Source organism: Lipophrys pholis (genome assembly GCF_963383615.2).
Source record: "Lipophrys pholis genome assembly, chromosome: 4".
NCBI lineage: Eukaryota > Metazoa > Chordata > Actinopteri > Blenniiformes > Blenniidae > Lipophrys > Lipophrys pholis.
The window spans coordinates 27,167,772-27,186,483 of NC_137637.1; the positions used below are offsets into that span (position 1 = coordinate 27,167,772).

At 43.1% G+C, this 18,712-nt stretch overlaps 1 protein-coding gene across 1 annotated transcript; it reads left to right on the forward strand.

The window, feature by feature from the left end:
• Positions 1-1,165: 1,165 nt before the first annotated feature.
• cers5 (ceramide synthase 5) lies at positions 1,166-18,644 on the forward strand. The gene is made up of 10 exons (XM_080462159.1): positions 1,166-1,480; positions 8,494-8,599; positions 9,735-9,865; positions 10,162-10,219; positions 10,311-10,361; positions 11,735-11,827; positions 14,454-14,582; positions 15,444-15,550; positions 16,332-16,488; positions 17,945-18,644. Exons 1-10 carry the CDS (start codon positions 1,308-1,310, stop codon positions 18,089-18,091), a joined length of 1,152 nt encoding a protein of 383 aa, XP_080318285.1. The 5' UTR covers positions 1,166-1,307; the 3' UTR covers positions 18,092-18,644.
• Positions 18,645-18,712: the final 68 nt, after the last annotated feature.

Below are 18,712 nucleotides of genomic sequence, written 5' to 3' on the forward strand. Positions count from 1 at the left end.
GTTTCTGCTGTTTTTGGCTCTTTACAGCAGTGTTTGACATCGCTTTGCTGGTTTCTCCCCACATATCAACTATACAGGGATATGGGCTCCACACACACACACACACACACACACACACACACACACACACACACACACACACACACACACACAGCACGCACACACACAGCACGCACACACACACACACACACGACAATACTTTGAAAAAAGGTACTAATGTTTGTCGGCAGTCAGTTTTGTGAAAACTCAACTGTCTTTATTCAATTGTTAATATTGACGTGTGGACAGAGTGGATTTGATCTTCTGAAACAATTATTGTACTATTCCAACAACTAGCAATTGTTTTTAATGAAGAAATACAATCATATTCTGAGCAGCATGTGAATAGCAGGGGGCTCCTTTTAGGATTATTTTCATTAGATGGATCAATTGTAAATTGTTTGGTCTCAAAAACTAAACATAAATTGCCCACTGTGTTCTGAAAGAACTAAAAAAATTGCTATGAATTTTCTTTGAAGAAGATTGTGGTAATGTATTTTAGAAAAACAATTTCCATCTTCAAAGACAACGCTCCCTGACACAAATTAAAAATGTGAAGAGTCTTCTTTTTTAATTCTTAATGTGTTTAAATGTGTCCTGTCATATTTGAAAAACCATTAGTATAAATAGATAACAACAACAACAACAATAATAATAATAATAATAATAATAATAATAATAATAATAATAATAATAATAATAATAATAATAATAATAATAATTTCTGCTGAAAGCCAGGACTTCCAACTGCAATTTCATCGTGTGTATGGACGCATATGCATAATGACAATAAAGGATTCAGATTTGATTTTATATAAATGCTCTAGGAAATAAACATTGTAATATATTGTCATCCAGCAACATGTGTGCAACAATAAATCCCACTTGTAATCGTAATCTCTTGGATTTGTATTAAAGTTGTTGCTATGGCTCCCTGTGGTGGAACGATTTCTGGCGGGAGATTGTTCTGCACTGCGACTGGTCAGAATGGCCTCTCTCTGTTGAACAGCCAATAGCGACGCGCCGTACACCCGGAAGTGTCGGTAAGTTTCCTCCTCTCGTGCGCCTTCGACGCGCTGTTATTTTGAAGGTGTCCCCCGGATGTGAGTGCGCTCTCACCACCGCCACCCTTGTGCGGCGAAGTTGAGTGTGGCAACTCATCCTACAAGTGGCCCAGAGGCGCCGAACAAGTCCCTAGTTTCTCTCGGAATAAATAAAAAATAAAAAAAGGTCTTTGGCTCCAGTTATCCCGGAGACAGGGACGAACATGGCGGCTCTCACAGCCTGGTTCTGGAACGAGAGGTTTTGGCTGCCGCACAACGTGACCTGGGCGGATCTGGCGGACCCCGCTCCCGGGGTGGAGTATCCGAAAGCTGGACATTTGTTTGCTGCCCTGCCGCTGGCTTTGGTCATTTTCACCGTCAGGATCCTCTTCGAAAGGTTTGTACGTCCGCTTGTTTCCCTGGAAGACAGAGGGAATCCCCCTTCTGACGCCGTTTGTTGTCCAGCGGGATGATGGGCCGGCGAACAGTGGGAGGACCAGTATCTTCCACTTTCCTCCATCATGTGTGCTGAAGGTGGCCCTGCGTCCAAACTTTATTCTTTTCCTTTATTCTTTTTCTTTTACGCACGTTAGTCCGCGAAATGCTCAAAGCATGTTTAACTTTCACTTAATAGCTTATCAAATTGAATAATTTGTGTTTCAAAGAAATATATTCTAAATTGTAATCAGTGTTTTCTCATCTTCGGTTACATTGGATTCATTTGAGCCTCACGGGTCAAAAGAGAAATTAGACAACAATCTTTGTCTTTATTATTTAAATGTCGAGCATGTATTCTGTTTCCAGCTGGTTTCCCTGGAAAAATGTTCCCACTGTTATATGTCCAGTCAGCTGCTCCTCTAATACATGTTTCTTGTCTCGTTTATGATCAAGATCAGACTTTTCATCCAGTCCCATATTAATTTGAGGTTAATATGGTATTAATTTGAGGTTTTGTACAGGCTGCATAATCCGAGAAGACATCACACACACACTGTGACTTCACGTCTATCAAATGCCTTAAAAGAAGCTGGTACTACTTACTTGCCCAACCCCTAATCTTTACTGTAAAGAGGTATTCATGTTAAAAAAAAAATAAAATCTAAAAAATCTCTTGGCATCTTGCCTTCTTGGCTCTGAGCCCAAATATGTCTGTTTTTGTGTGGAAACAGTTTGAGGTCCCGACAGCAGGTACACATAAGTGAACATTCCACATCCACACTCCCTCACTCACCAGCGTGTGACACATATATTGGCTGCTGCCCGGCTGCAGGGTTTGAAATGTCCTGGAAGAATTTAGCTTTAGTCAAACATCAACGATGAATTTTCATCGTTTGTTTGATTATTGCCACAGAGCTGACGGGTTGAGTGACGCTATCTTACTACTCGCCTGACCCCCCTCGCTCCAATAAAGATAAGGCAGCCACGTGGTGCTACTGTAGTTTCGCCGTGTCTCGCTGGCGTCTCCCGGTTTGATGTCAGTGCTGAAGATCAATTCAGACAGAATCTTCGAGGTCCACCTCAACAACCTCAACCAGGAAAGAAAAAGCAGCCTTTCTTGTGAGATTTTCATCAGACGTGACCGGCTCACGGACCTGGCCACCGATGCTAAGAATAGCAACAGGAAAACCACATCAACTGGCAGAAAATAGATTCACTGCGACGGTGGAAGATATCGTGACATACCTCTGAGTATTCTTACACTTTGACGTTTTTGCTGTTCTTTCCCTGAACATATATATATAGATAGATAGATAGATGGATAGATGGATAGATGGATAGATAGATAGATAGATAGATAGATAGATAGATAGATAGATAGATAGATAGATAGATAGACAGATATTGTAAGTGGTATTTGATTTTGTCGTTATTGTCCAGCTATAGACATGTATAAAGATATGATGTGCCCTTACATCTTTGTCAGATTTCTTTTTTTAATTTGTTATTTTTATGGAACAAGATTCATATAATTAAAAGAAAAAAAGTAATTTTTTTTGTTTTTTTAAACATTAATTCCTTTGGTCCACCCCCCCCCCCCCCCCCCCCCCCCCCCAGGATATTCCTGAAACGTACACAGTAATGTTCAGCGAAGCCCACCCTGCAATTTTCATAAACTCTATAAATGCAGTGACTCCTTCTCCCTCGATCTGCCGGTGGAAAAGCCCGTCAGTTCTTTGTCGAGGCACCTGCAGTTGAAACTTACATTTTCGAGGTGTGACAGAAACTTATGTTCACGGCGTCTCTCTTATCGCAGCCAATGAGGCAGCGTCTTTCGTCTTTCAAGCGACGGTGTCTTTTAACACTTGCTCGTTTGGACTACTGCACTCAGTTTTTTTTTGCCCCACACTGTTTTGCATGGCTATGTGGGGTTTGGTAGTTACAATTCTTTCCCTCCACCATCACTTCCTGTTGCATCTTGCACACGTCGATGTATTCCCCACAACATCTTCTAGCTTTTATGTGGTGCTCTGCACAGGGGGGTGGAGGCTAAACGGCACGTACATCACTACTTCTATGAGTTGTTTAATCGTAGCGTGTTTATGAAGCATTTAGTCAGGGGCTTGACTGTTTAGCCACGGTTGTTTGCCACAGTCCTTCGTCGTGTTTAATCTACAGCCATATAGGTCATCGTGCTACGCGGGTCTTTTTAGTCCAATCCTGTGGGGTCTTTAGGGAGCTTTGCCCCTAAAAAAAATCACATGTATGACAGCTATGCTCAGTATCTAACTTCTCCAATTCAGATATTTTCAATTGTGCCGTAAACAATCAGATAATGGAGGCGTCGAAACAGAGTAGCTGAAGTGTGTGATAAGAGGCTCTCAGCCACCTGCCCGAGGTGCCTCGAGGGGCCCCGTCGTTCCTTCTGTCCGCAGGGAGCGGTTGGCCCGACGGCAGGGCGATGCTATCAGAGAGCATTTGCTCCCCGTCACTACCCAACACCACAGCCGGCCGCCTGGCTTATTCATTTATTTATCAGATGAAAACATCACACCACAGCTTCAGTTCCTGCTCCGCTTTGTGATGGGCTTAAACACATTCACGATTCACGTCAGATCCATTTGAAGGGGCATAATTTTGTGTGTTTCTTCTCATGTCAATTCTTCTGTAAAAAGATTTAACAAGAATTTGAATGTGATCTTACTCATTATTGGAGAAACAATATTACAGATTACAGACAACAGAAGAGCAGTAATGACTTGGGCAGCAGCAATCATACATGAATACCATAAACTGTATGTAGATATACGTATAAACAAGTAGTCCAAACTTTTAGAACTCATTCTTTCAGTGTTATTCAAATTGAAGCAGTTCAAGTTCAAGTCCAAACCAAAAGTCATTGACTTAATTTATAATGTAATAGAATTATTACAATATTAAGGAAAAAATATTATGCCTGACACACAATGTAATATTTAAAGTTTTGTTCTCAGCGTCTTGTTACATTATTGACCTGTTATTAAATTTTGTGTCTTATTACTTTATATTGGATAACAATTCGGGCACTAACAAGGCTCCCATTTGAAGCAGTGAGAGCAGCTATCACAGCCGTGAGAAGATAAGTGTAATAATGCCGGAAGCACTTTACAGCTTTACGAAACCCATTTCTGTGGCCTACTTAGTTATTCTAATAGTTTATTCAGGGAGCTTCATGATGTCTCTGCTGCGACGTTAACTGGATACTGTCAGTCAGTTCTTTGTCTGAATGCAGCTGGTCTGTCTGCACCTTCTGTCTTTGTCTATGAAAGCTTTTTTTTTTTTCCCCTTTGTCTTCAAAACGCCACACTTTTTACATGGAATTACCACGAGTGTTTGCAGAATTCCTTTTCTACCTACAGGTTGTTCCTCGCTGACTAACAGGAAGGTTAAGCTCAACCCCCCCCCCCCCCCCCCCCCCCCCCTCGTCTCGACCAGTTCATTCTTGTTTGATCATAATCATGGCTTTGCTGCTGGCACTGACTTTGTAGCTGAGAGCAGGCGGGCGGTGTTGTGTTTGCGAGCTGCTGTAAGCCGTGTCATGTGCTGTTAAGACGACAACCCCAGATGTGCAGGACATTATTGTCTGTCAGATTTGACCTCATAACCCGCTGCGGCCTATCTGGACTGATTTCCCCTTAAATGAGTTCCTGTATTCTAGGTTTTTATGGCGTAGGACTGCGTCCTGTACGTTACGCTGTCGCCACCTCATGGTGTCAGCGCCTCCGTTCTCTTCATAACATTGCCTTGCTCAATAGTTGCATTTTCCACTATCACTTCTGTTTTGAAGTCCAACAAAGGCCACAGACACATCCAGCACTGTGCTATGAAGGGAATCTAACCTGCACACCTCGGCCTTGGCCCTGGCACTTGCTGTGTCAGGGTTGTTGGCAGTCACGAAGGCGTTTGTGCACAGAGACCACACCATGCTGGTCTCTTGGTAACAGGCTGTGTGTGTACTGGAGCGGTCACTTTGTACAAAGGAGTGGGGATGTTTTGACATTTTAGGTAATATATTATTGTTACCCCCCCCCCCCCCCCCCCCCCCCCCCCCCCCCCCCCCCCCCCCCCCCCACACACACACGCTTGCATTGGGTATTTGTCACTTTATCTGTTTATCCTAAATTGGAGAGACTCTTTCCCACAAAAGAATCTGCTGTTTCTGTGTCGCTCAGCTCCCCAAGTGTGATTCGGTGAGCGTTTAAATAGGGCGCGATTGTAGGCACTTGGAGACGGACCATGTAGTCGGGTTCACGGTGAATCAGACTCCCAGATGTTGTGTCACCTTGAGCACCATAGTCTGGGCTTTTAGCCGATGAAGTGCAAAACACTGACCACTGCTTGTTGTCTATAATCGTTAAACATGTTTATTGCTCATGGTGCACTTAAACAGTGAAATGCGTATTGCCTCAGGTAATGTTTAACGGCAGTATACGGCATAAGACGAACAATCCAGTCCCACCCCTCGGTAGGCGCTGCTTTGTTCCGTTGAGTTGCGCCTCAGCGCTGCAGCCGTCAGTCGGCTGCGTGTTTGTGGCGCTTTACTTTCACTGTCGTTTAGTTTACCCACTTTGTGAAGTGAAACCCGACTTGAAAGGTCATGAAAGTTAGGAGTCTCTCCTCTTCGGGAACGTTGCTTCAAGCTCTTGTTTTCTCAGTATATAATTACATGTATGTTTGAAATATACCGTTGTGTCCCGTAGAGCTTTATGAGTGCTGGGAGTATAACCCGACCAAGACGAGCTCTAAGCTCTATGGCTTTAAAGTAGACGTTACCTTAACACGGGGAACTGAGTGCTGAGAGATAAATTCTTGTCGAGATAAAAAAAAAAACGAAACAATGAAGAAACGGAGAGGACAGGAAGTTTGAATGGTTTTGCAGACAAAAGGCAAAGCTTTTTTTCTCTTGTGAATTTTTTCCTCCTCTTTACTCCTACTCCAACACAATGGCTTTTCTTTGCTCCAGTGCAGATTCCCACCACCAGGAACTCTCCCTCCGAGCCCAAAGCAAGACAATGAAGGCTTGAACATCTAGAAGATTTTGTTACAGACAAAACAGATGTATTACTGCCCGACCGGTACTTCAAGAACCTGATTTGATCAAGCTGTCAGGCTTAAATCCGTTTCGTTTTTTTTTTGTAAAATGCAGCATAATGAGACTGTATGTTCAGTGAAGAGTGAAGCGTTTCCACACTGGGGGATTATAATTGAACAAAATCCGATAAACAAGTGCTAAATATGTCGGGACCACTACAAAAACTTTGTGTTGTATTTCGATCGGTGGGAAAACACCGCACGTGCACTCACAGGTCTAGCAAAAACCTGAATTTGCTTATGAAACTCCCATTAAAAGAGATTATCTTGTCTTGAAACGTCAACTTGTCATATTATTTAATTGCGTGCCAAGTAAAGAAGTAGTTTTAAATGAAGGTGTTAATCAATACTGGAAAATACTACTGAAATATCCATAATAAGTAATATTCATAGACTGGAATTACTGTCTTTGCTGGACCTGCTTGTGTACGTGGACAATATATAAGTTATTACACATAATAAGACTAGATTCTAAAAATACTTTGAAGCATGTTTTAGCTCAAGTCAAGTCAAAGCTTTCAAAGTAGGATGAACTCACCAAGATAAAGAGAGTGAAAGTTGGACTGGAAGGAGTTCGGGACTTGTGCCAAATCCTAACCCAGAAGTTGAACAACGTGTCAAGGTTACTTTCTTTGTCCCCGTGGTGAGATTTGTTTGGCAGGATGCGATTGCATTCGGCATGCCGCAACTAACAAAACCCGACGGGCGGGTACTTGATCGAGTGACAAAACAAAAACAAAAACAAGCGCTCGGTGTTCCGCCATTCAGCAATATAAAGAGATAAAATAAATAAGATCAGGATAGATTAAAAACGTGTAGAAACGTAAATAGCCGCTCTAACAGAGGAAGCCGGCAGACTGCGAACTGTAAACATTGTCTATTGTCATTCCTCGGCGTTGCCCACTGCTTGCTCGCTGTTGACTGTCGTTCAACTAGAGATGGCTTATTATTGACTCGCTGCAGGAGAACACATCACCACCTATTGTCGCACACTCCTTTACACTCCTGCTACATGTATACAAACAACAATAATCCGACTAAACAGCCGCAGCGCGACCCGGCTGCACACATGAACTTGGTTATTATAGTCTGACCAACTTGGTTAACGAAGCCGTACAGCCGTACAGGTACGCTGTATTGGATCGCTATTGTTATTATTATTATTGACGGCATTCCATCGCAGGAAAATACAGATCCTTTTTACACAACAACAATCATTTCTCCATTTTCATTTTATAAAAGTTACACGTTGTACAGACAGAAACATTTCGCTAAGGATCGGCATACACATGGGAGCTGTGAAACATAGAAGACGCCATAGTTGGTGTGCAGACAACGGGAGGAAGACATCCAAAGGCCTTTTTTACTATCATTCTTCGTCCTATAGGCCCGCTCTGTCTGCACAGAAGATGGTGGAGTACCTGACGGTGAATGGACTCTTCATCCCAAACCCACCGTTGTTATTGTTTGTGACCCACTCACGGATGTGATGTGCAGAAAAACTCTTGACTGCAACTGTAGTGTGCAGCTGTGCAAGTACTAGAAAAACGCTGCACTCTGGAAGCTGATTCCAAACATTGTTCAGCTGTAAACGGGGCCACACACACACACACACACACACACACACACACACCCTCAACACAACCTGGATTCTACCCGGAGACATCGTTGCTAAGAGGCGAGAGCATCAACTGCTACATCATTTCATGCAACAAAAAAAAAAATTATTGTTATTCACCAGACAATTTCTTTGACGCCATTATCTAAATGACATTATTATAGTGGGACTGTGTTTGATTGAACAGCATGATAATACTCGTCCTTCTCTCACTTCTGTCACAGATTTATTGCCGGCCCCTGTGCTCGAATTCTCCACATCCATCTTGGCGTTCGGAGAAGAGCTCAGCCCAATGTCGTGCTGGAGAAAGTCTTTACCTCCATCACCAAGGTGACGCATTAATGCACCGCTTGAGAATAACATCACTCGACATCGTCTAAAAATTCAATCTTGAAATGTGATTGTTACAAGTTACAAGCATAAAACTTTACGGTGTAAAAGCTGATTTGTGATAAGCTCCAACTTTTATATCTGCCAATTTGTCACTTGTTCTAAAAAGAATAAATAAAAAGAAAAGAAGCCCTCTCACTGCTCATCCAGTCCGGACTGGACTTTGAACATGTGTACTTCTCATAACCATAACTCCTCCAACATTCATGATATTTAGGAATAAAATCAGAAAGCTCACTGTCTTAACAGATTCATCAAAAACAAATTAATCTTTAAGAAGTGCCAGAAGTTAAAAGTTAAAGTTATTGAAGTGGTTGAAGTCAGTCTGGTTGAGAAAGGGTTAATAATGCTTATGTTTGTTTTTTACAGAGGCTGATATTTATTAACCCACTGAGCACGTCATTTAAGCGTGATGTATTTAGATTGAAAGATATGTACGATACATCAGTTCGAGTGTGCTTTGGTCTGAACCGCAGGCAAGACAATCTCAGATATCTGTGTTGTGGTGACTGCAGCGATTCTCTGTGTGTCCTGCAAGTTCATTACTCGGCTGTCCGTTTCTAATCAAACACTTTGCTCCTTAAGTGAATCCAAGACAGGACAGGAGTTTGCATTTTCTGTTTTCAACTTACTCAAAATGTCACCAGACAAAAAAAAAAAAAAAAAAGGTTATTTACTGAGCAGACTCTCTCTGGCAGGCGGGTGATAAATCATATTTTTCCTTCCTGGCAACAAGATGAAAATTTACTCTGAGATTGTGTGTTAGGACGTGGAGTCAGATGCAGCCATGTGTGACAGAGCAATCTCTCCTTTCTGACTCAAATAAAGCATTTGCAAAAAAAAAAAAAAACCAAAAAGTCTCATCTTCCGTTCAGCCGCCGTCAGTCTCCACTGAGAAGTTTTTACTTTGAAGGGGGAGGGAACGTTGGAGAGGGAATTGCCGTCAGAGATCAAAAGCCCGCTTTGTGAATTATGTGCAGACTTGCACTAAATGTCGCCCCTGAAAATGTGTGACTAAGCGTTCTCCATCCTTCCTATTCCAACCTTGTTGTTTTGCTTCCCCCCCCCGTGACAGAATCCAGACTCCCGCCATCTGGGTGGCCTTTCCAAGCAGCTGGACTGGGAGGTGCGGAAGGTCCAGCGTTGGTTCAGACACCGCAGGAACCAAGATAAACCCAGTACACACACTAAGTTCTGTGAGAGCATGTACGTCCATTCCTGTTGTGCTCACCTTTAACCTCTCTGCAGGCCGGAGCAAACTGTGGCTGTCGTTTGTTTTTCTGCAAACATGCATCCGTGTGTGTGTGTGTGTGTGTGTGTGTGTGTGTGTTACTAAATTTGGGTGTCCGTGCATTCATTACTAAGGGTTGGAACCAAAATGTGCAAATACAATAGAAGTCTTAATGACACAAACGGCGCACAGTGATGCATGTTTTATAGTAGTCCGGTTTCTGTATGCTGAACGTTTTATTTTCGCACTTTTCTTTCCCTTCAACTTCCAGGTGGAGATTTACATTTTATTTGGGCATATTTACCTACGGGTTCCAGTTTCTTTGGCAGGTGAGTCCAGCCACTAATAATCACCGTATCGTCATACAAGCACAAAAGCCATTGTGTCAAATTTTCTTTTCTTGTTTTTTTTTTTTTTCAGTCCCCGTGGATGTGGGATACAAAGCATTGCTGGTACGGTTACCCCTATCAGGTACGCCTCGGTCTATTCACCTGCAGGAGCACCGACTCCAGACTCAAACCAGCAAAGAACAAAAAAAAGTTTTATTTCAGAGCTATTTCAAATGAGCTGCATTCGCTTTGGAAAAGTGGATAAATTACTGTGAAATGAGAAAACCGTTGACATTTTATAGTTTGTCCTATGATGTGGAAGAAGCAACAAAAAAAAACTTTTTTTTTTTTTGTTGCTTTTACTTCACTTCCTTGTATTCAAAAGCTGATTTTTGTGTCCTAAAAAGCAGTCGACGTGTATTAATAGCTTAAAGACTTTGCTTTTCACGAGGTTACTTCTTTGTCGCTGTAAATAAATTCTTATTGACTGAGAGGTCAGGTTGTTCCGGGTTCATGAGCACTAAATAAAGTGATGAGATTGATATAAATCAAGAATATCAATCAGTTCAGTCAGTGGGTCAATCCCACGATGGTAAGCCTGGAAGTTAGATTTGTTAGACAAACTGCAACCCCGGAAAAAAAAACAAAAAAAAAAACTTTAAAAACTGTAAATCGTCATAAGGCGAGAGGGTCAATCTCATCAGATAGAAGTGTTGACATGATGCAATGGTAATCCGATGTGCTTTCAATTGGATTATTTATGTTTCATGTAACAGCTGCTGTGCAGTCTCTGATCTTCGGCTCTAAAAATATGAAGGAGGATCGTCGAGCTCAAAGAAAGTACTGCGAAGATAAACCGTTTTCTTTTATACTAAATCAACCCGGCTTGTAGCTTATCTGGTGTCAGTTATCACTTTAAATGGCTGCTGGGCTTGTGTAACGTGATGATGTCTAACGTGATGATAAAACCCTCCAAGCATTTGCATGTACAGTTCAGACTCTTCTCGTCCCCCCCCCCCGGAGAAGCTGTGTTGTTGTAAACACACGGCAAACTATTGCGCATGAGAGATACTCCACTGCTGGTTATTCATTTAAGTTGTGCACAAGTTAATTGTATCTACTTTTATTGAATTAGAAATCTCCACTACAGTGTGTAGTAGTCCTGGATCATGACCTGCGGTTCACCTTTAAATCCTGCAACAGGCCAAACATTCCTCGTCAGGTGTATCTTCTTCCACGCTCTGATCGCGTTGATTGAAAAGAGACGCCGGCACGACACACTCCGCCGGGAAGCGCGGCTCCTCGTGCCTTGGCGCTTATGTAAACTCGGTGATGTCGGTGATTCACCCGGTTGGGATGTGCTTTTGTGATTGTCTGCGGCGTTGTGGAGCGGAGGTGGTCTTTGTTATCACCGTGCGAAATCTGCGCACGATTTTAAAGATTGAGTTTTTTTTTTTTTTTTTTTTTTTTTCTGAGCAACTTGCTGAACCTGTCTCCGCTTCTTTCTCTGCTCAGGTCATGACTCCGGGTCTTTATCACTACTACGTGACCGAACTGGCGTTCTACTGGTCACTCATGTTCTCCCAGTTCACCGACATTAAGAGGAAGGTGAGCGGAACACTGGTCCACTGTCTGCTCCAGTTGACCACGCTGAACGCTCCCCGGCAAACACTGGTCAATACATGTATTGTTCTTCGTTTAGCAGCGGCAGACAATGTGTGTGTGTGTGTGTGTGTGTGTGTGTGTGTGTGTGTGTGTGTGTGTGTGATGCAAGCTTTTTGAATTTCTGCATTGCATTGGTCGAAATGCATTTCCAGGTCTTGTGTTTGTTTTGATTCGGGGGTTTTTTGTGGGGGGGTGTCACATGTTTTCTCTTTTCTGGGGCGGGGGCGTGGCTGACACCGTTCAGTCTGTGCATGCTTTGTGTTTTGCTGCACGAGGGAACCCACTGTCATGTGATTGCAGGATGGAGCAGGCCTAAGTCTATTAGAATTACAGAAATTCCTCAGAATGGCAGCGTATGCTCAGCCCCCCCCCCCACCCCCCCCCCCGCCCCCGCTGCGCACACATTCCCTTTTAAAGATCTGGAATGTGATTCCTATTTTCATATGACAGCCTCATCTGGTTTCAAATCCATCTGGGTTAAAATCTAATTTCTCATGATGTGATGGTCAGATGAGGCAGTTCGTTAGATTGTTGTTTTATCAAAGTAAAAGCCTTCATTCGTGCAAGAAAATCCCAAAAGGCCTTTCTGACTCTTTTCACCACCTTTTGTTCCAATCGCACAGTACGCTCAGTAAATATGTTCCTTATCAGTCATTTCAAACAAGCAGAATGTCCAGCGGGCTGCGGCGATAAAGTGGAATTAGTCAATTCAGGAACACTGTCGGGATGTAAGATCGACATTGTACCGTGATTGGTTGTGTTTGTGCCAGGACCTTCAGTATTTCTTCATTATCTAAAGAAATAAGAAAAATACAGCTGTGAGAAGGATCGCATGGCTGTTCTTTCTGCAGTATAGTGTGGGTGCAGTGCGCTCGCCAAATTGAGTCAGGATAGGAGTAAATACAACTAAATGACACAGTCAGCAGTTATTTCACAAAATATGGAAAATTAAAAACAACTGAGAAATGTGGGGAAAGACTTTGGTTTAAAAAGTCAACACAATAACCTGAAATTTAGTATTTAAATTCAATTCATTAATTCTATGTTCATAATGTCGTTCTTTCCTCTGATTTTTTTTTTTTGCGTTGTGGAAAAATTTGAGGCTCCTGGTCGGACAGGCATAAAAGATACTTTAACATTGATACTAATACAGACGACTATTACATTTTTTATTGTGGAAACATTTAAAAACAAACAAAAAAAAACTTGTTTGAGTCCCTCCCTGGTGGCCCTCGGTGTGCTTCTAAAGGCTGCTGCTGTCAGCTCAGGTTACCCCCCGTGTCAGATCCACATGTCGGCCCGTGTGATTGTGTTTGGGTGCAAAGCCAAGTTAATCTTTCTCTTGTATCTGTGGCTGACCACGTCCTGCTGCATGGGTCCACACAACACACTCACTTACTTCTGCTTCTGCTAAAATGAGTGAACATCGAGTAACGAGATCAAGTTACTGCCAGAAATTAGATCTTATCTATTTATTTATTTACTTACTGGTCTATATTTCCGGTCGTTTGATTTTGGTGCAGACTCGCTGCTTCTTTCCATTTTGTGTCAGTCGGGCGAAGAACAGTTTGTCAACGTTGGTATTTTTAGAATTTTTTTTTTTTAGGCAGAAAGAAAATATGGGGCAGAAATCACTGGCTGTAATTCAATTTACATTATTTTGTCTTTCATTATTATTATTATTATTATTATTATTATTATTTTTGCCATTTACAAATGTACAGATATTAAACACCACATGATATTTGATCTACTGTCTTTTTTTTTTTTTTTTTTAATTATCTAATTTTACCTTGCATACATTTTTATTAAATTTTTTTCAACACAGTTCTATTTTGAAAGTATATCGACGTAGCCTTACTTTTTACTCTTAATGTACACACGTCGACTCATTTCTTAGCCTGGTGAACTTGCGCTGCTCTCCTCTATTAGGAGTTACGGCTTCTGAGCATCGTGCACAACGCTTTTCAGCTCAAGTTCCGTGTGTTTCTCCTTGACAGGGTCATTCAGTAACCAGCAATTCCTTCTTTTGTTGGATTAGTCGGTATGCTCAGGTGTCACCCGAGGTGGAAATTCAACCATCCAGCAGATAACACGACTTGAATGATCTTAAAAGCTCTTTATTGATGTGGCTCAGAATTCAAAAGTTAGGTGAATGACTGCAGGCTGGTGGGACAATAGATGTGAGGGTTTTAGAACTGTTTTCAAACAGATATCAGGAATTAACCTTTCTACATTAGTTAAAAAAAAAAAAAAAAAGGCTCTGAGGTCATTGGAGACTCGTTTCCACATCAAATGTTCTGTGTTTCTGCCTGGATTTGTCCGAGCAGCCGGTCTAACAAAGTGGGAGTTGTCCATAGCACTTCCTGATGATTTTCTTTTCCCTTGCAGAGAAGTTCTGCACTTATCTTTAGAGCCCCGCTGCCAGACTCGTGGGTATCCTCCAGGCTTTAGAGAGCTCTTCGGGCTCGGAGCGCGGCGACCCCTGGACGTCTCCGCCTGAATCTGAAGTGCCGAGCGTACGTGAGCAGTGTTCTAACGTCTGTTCTAACGTGTTTCGGTTTTCCAGGACTTTCTCATCATGTTCGTTCACCACCTGGCCACCGTCGGCCTCGTCAGCTTCTCTTACGTCAACAACATGGCGCGAGTGGGGAGCCTCGTATTGTGCGTGCACGACAGTTCGGACTTCCTGCTCGAGGTCAGTCGGACACACTGGGGACAGGAAGACTTTCCATCTAATGTAGATGAAGTATTAGTACTTGATCACTGCACGTAAACACACGGACGTATTATTCTTGCCGCCTACATTTGAACATGAATACCTCTTCTCCTTACGTTCCTCAAACTGGCTTGTTCCTCATTTGAACTTGTACATGCAGACATGCATGTGAGTAAAGTGCTTTTACTTTTGTCAAAGTGTTTTTCCACATGTTCAAGTCAAGAACGCGAGTACCTTTCCAAACCGTGTGCGAATCACTACTTTATATCGCTTTTGCTTTGCTTGTTGCTTCTTGTCAGAAACCGGCGCAGAGTCCCGCTTTACTACATTTTTCAGTATTCTTCCGTCGCGCTCTTCGCATGTTTCTCATTGCATCATAGTTTCACATCTCCACAGGGAATCCGGACGCAGACGGCATCCCATTGGCTTCTGTGCTGAAATGAAAATTCAAACTTCCGTCACGGCTAATTCTGAGCAGACCTAATCACATAATCACAGACGTACTTATGCCCCCACCCCACCGTACCAAAAGCAGAAGTTATATACTAGATTTATTAAGATGTGCCTGCTGCAGGTAATTGAGAAGTCTCAGGTTTCCCATTCAGCCGTTTCCCCTTTTGGATATTTATTGTTCAGCGGCCGTTTTGCTTGACGCCAGCTGGCTTCCTAAGCTGTGGAGATGGATTGTGATTGTTGTTTCGTGTTCTCAGTCACTTCCGCCTGGCCGAGGTCCAAGCTTATTATGAGTACGCGCCTGGGAATTTGACACAGCCCATGTGAAACGCCAAAAATTCTTCACCTCACAAAACTTACGTTTAATTTTTTAATTTTTCTTAACAGGCAGCCAAGCTGGCCAACTATGCCAAGTACCAGCACTTGTGTGACTCCCTCTTCATTGTTTTTAGTGTGGCATTCTTCATCACACGGCTTGTTATTTATCCAATATGGTGAGTAATCTGTGACACCGACAACACCCGAGTGAACATCGATCTACATTTGGGACATTAATCATAACTCTGGTGTCTGAGGTCTTTCAGAGTTTCTCTAGTCACATGGTTGCAAAGGTAATAATGAGGTGCATCGATATCTGGAATAATTAGAATTTGAGTTCACATTGATCCTGTTCTCTGCCATCCTAACTGTAGTTATGGAGACGGTACATACAGTAATAATGCTGGTTATAAGAGGAACTTTTTCAGAAGCCCACCTTCTATTCACACCAGTATTACACACCACTGTGTAAATCACAAGTGGTCGTTAATTTCCCCGGAACCCCCTCCGGTGTACAGCGACCTTCTCCACTCGACCTACTGTTCCTCAACAGACGTGGATGTTGCAGCTCGACTCCAGAGAGACGGACAATAGGCGACCTATCACTGACGAAAGTAACCCGAGCAGCTATATTCAGTGTCTTGGTGTGGATGAGTGATAAAGCTAGTGTTGCTGCTGGAGCTACCTGGACTGAAATCCATACCTGAGTGTGTGTGTGTGTGTGTGTGGGGGGGGGGGTCCGTTGACAGTGACCCGTCACTCATTTATATTTAGAGGAAGATGTGACCCGAGCAAAGACTCGCCTCACATCACAGCAGATGAGTTCACTTATTCAGTTCACTTTTTTGGCGCGAGCTTCTCAGTGAGTGACGTCAGACACGACCCCAGACGCTGTCGCAGGAACTCGGTGCCATTTGTCGCCCTTCTAAATTTTTTTTGTTTTGTTTTGTTTTAAAGGGTCCTGAACTCTACTATGTCTGAGAGCTGGGCCATAGTGGGGCCGTTCCCCTCCTGGTGGCTCTTCAACTTCTTACTGCTGGTCCTTCAGGTCCTGCACGTCATCTGGTCCTACCTCATAGCCCGTATAGCCTTCAAAGCCATGTCGCGGGGCAAGGTGGGTCACGGCAGTCCGTTTACGGAAGACGTTTGTCGGATGGTTATTAAAAAAACGCTATGAAACAACGATGTGTTTTCTGAGGCTCGTATTGGTGTAATGTGGTATTTTGACATATTTCAAAGCGGTGACGCTGAGAGCCACAAGAAAGTCTTTTAATCTTTACATTCATCAGTCCACATTTGTTGCTCCTTAATAAACAATGTCAGAAGAGTCAGCCATGAGCAGATAAACAAACATTCCAGCCAGGCGTCTGCCGCCGATCGCAGCGCCGATCGAAATGCACGGCGCAGCAGCGCAGCCATCTCTGGTGACGTTTCGCCGCCTCTTCTCGTTTCCCCGCCTCTTGTCGCCTGACGGTGTCTTGTCCTCTCTGCAGACGCAGTTTGTTTCCTCTCCCTCTGGAATGAGAGAGGGAGATCCTGTCTTTCTCTCTGTCTTTGTCCAATGAGCCCTCCTCCCCTCCGTCTGCTCTGTCCGCTTGACAACTTCCACCTTCTCTCTTCTTGGCTGTAAGTCTCTGCTCACCCCCCCCCCCCCCCCCCCCTTCACTGTGACGCCCCCCCCCCCCCACAAATCCTAGTTTCCATCTGTCTTATCTGATTTCATTAGGTGGCATAGGAATGATTTTATCTGAACAGCTGTTGGATTAGAGCCAGGCCCTGTCACAAAAGTCGGCAGTGTTGGTAAATGATGAGTAATGCAGTCAGTGTCATGGATGTCCGCGATGCCCAAATGTTTCTCATCAGTCAGGAGCGCCTTGAAACTGTCCCACACCACCACCCTGTGGCAAACTGTGTGGAATCCTCCCGCTTTCAAGCAAGTCTTTTCAAAATATTTGACTTTTTGAAGGAATACCTTTTTAACTTCATGGATTAGATGAGTGGGTTGTGTTGAGGTTATAATTTCCCACATCACAGCGAGACTAGGCCTTTCTACGTGAGGTTGACATGTTCACAGTGTGCATGTATGTTGTTTTTTGTTGGTCATTCAACCCTCCAGACTTCACTAACAAAATGAGTCGATCACTTCACACCCGTCCAGGGTGAGGAACACTTGGAAGGCTCCAGAAGCCTCCAGTCATTCAGACAAAACAACTGTAGATCATTAAAAATAATTGAAACAATCTGAACTTGTATTAAAATATGACAAAGCTGTGGCAATGATGTTGGATCGTCTCTACAAATAAATGTGATTTGGTTTCTGTAGAATTAAACTATTCTACTAATTTATGGATTATGGTAAAAGCTCAAATTACTGCGATGAGGTGACAAGTCTCATGTGAATACACGGTTTTGTACTAGAATGTTGTAAAGAGGAAAAACAAAAGGCTCAAAATTTGAGCGTCACAAATTCTACAACACGTCTTACATTCAGGTTTGTGCCGTTTACCATCAACTGTTTATATCAACATGGTGGACCGTTTTATCGATCGTCGATCTTCTCCTCTCTGTAGGTGTGTAATGACGTTCGCAGTGACGTGGAGAGCAGCTCTGAGGACGAGTCTGAAACGGCGACGGGCGTCCCGATGAAGGGAGAAAACGGCACCAACGGCCACTGTGCTGCAGCCAGGGCCCGAGCGCAGAACCACAGCAGCTGGTGACACGGGAGCCCCAAGACGTTCAACATCCGAAGCCAATGATTTCCAGTCTTGTTTTTTTTTATATATAAAATGTTGGATTTTCTGTTGTTTGTGTCGACTTTTGGGGGGGGGGGGGGGGCGGATGTTCAGTTTCAATGTTCTCTTCCAGTTTTATTGGCGGGATGAACTTGATTAGTTTGGGTTCGTAAGGTTAATTCAATCGTGAGTCGCGGGGGGGCCGACATGTCAAAGCAGGCGTTTCACATCGAAATGACTCATTTTGACGTCGTGATGTTAAGAGTGCAGCTTCGTGAGCCTTTAGAAGCAGGACACCTGCTCTGTGAGTAGAAATAAGTCCCAACACGCGCCGACATTTCTCCTACTTTGCAATCTGTTGTGGATCCTTTACCATTTGACCAGGACGTTTGCTACTTTGAAATCGGTTTTACTGTTTTTACTTCCTCTGACACCAAATGTGTATGAAACTTGTTTGTCACTGCCTATAGTGGAATACTGGTATGAGATATACTGACTGTCTGATATGTTGGTCTGTTCTCACTGGAGTGCCTTGTTTAAAAAAAAAATAAAAAATTTCCAAATACATTCAGTTGTTTGAAGATTTCTTTCATACTGCAGAAATAT

What these genes read in the sequence shown, in the direction of transcription:
- cers5 (XM_080462159.1), top strand. Translation starts at nt 1,308, where the DNA reads ATGGCGGCTCTCACAGCCTGGTTCTGGAACGAGAGGTTTTGGCTGCCG. An exon ending in GGTTCCAGTTTCTTTGGCAG is followed by an intron (nt 10,220 to 10,310) that starts GTGAGTCCAGCC and finishes TTTTTTTTTCAG; the next exon opens with TCCCCGTGGATGTGGGATAC. An exon ending in TCACCGACATTAAGAGGAAG is followed by an intron (nt 11,828 to 14,453) that starts GTGAGCGGAACA and finishes TCGGTTTTCCAG; the next exon opens with GACTTTCTCATCATGTTCGT.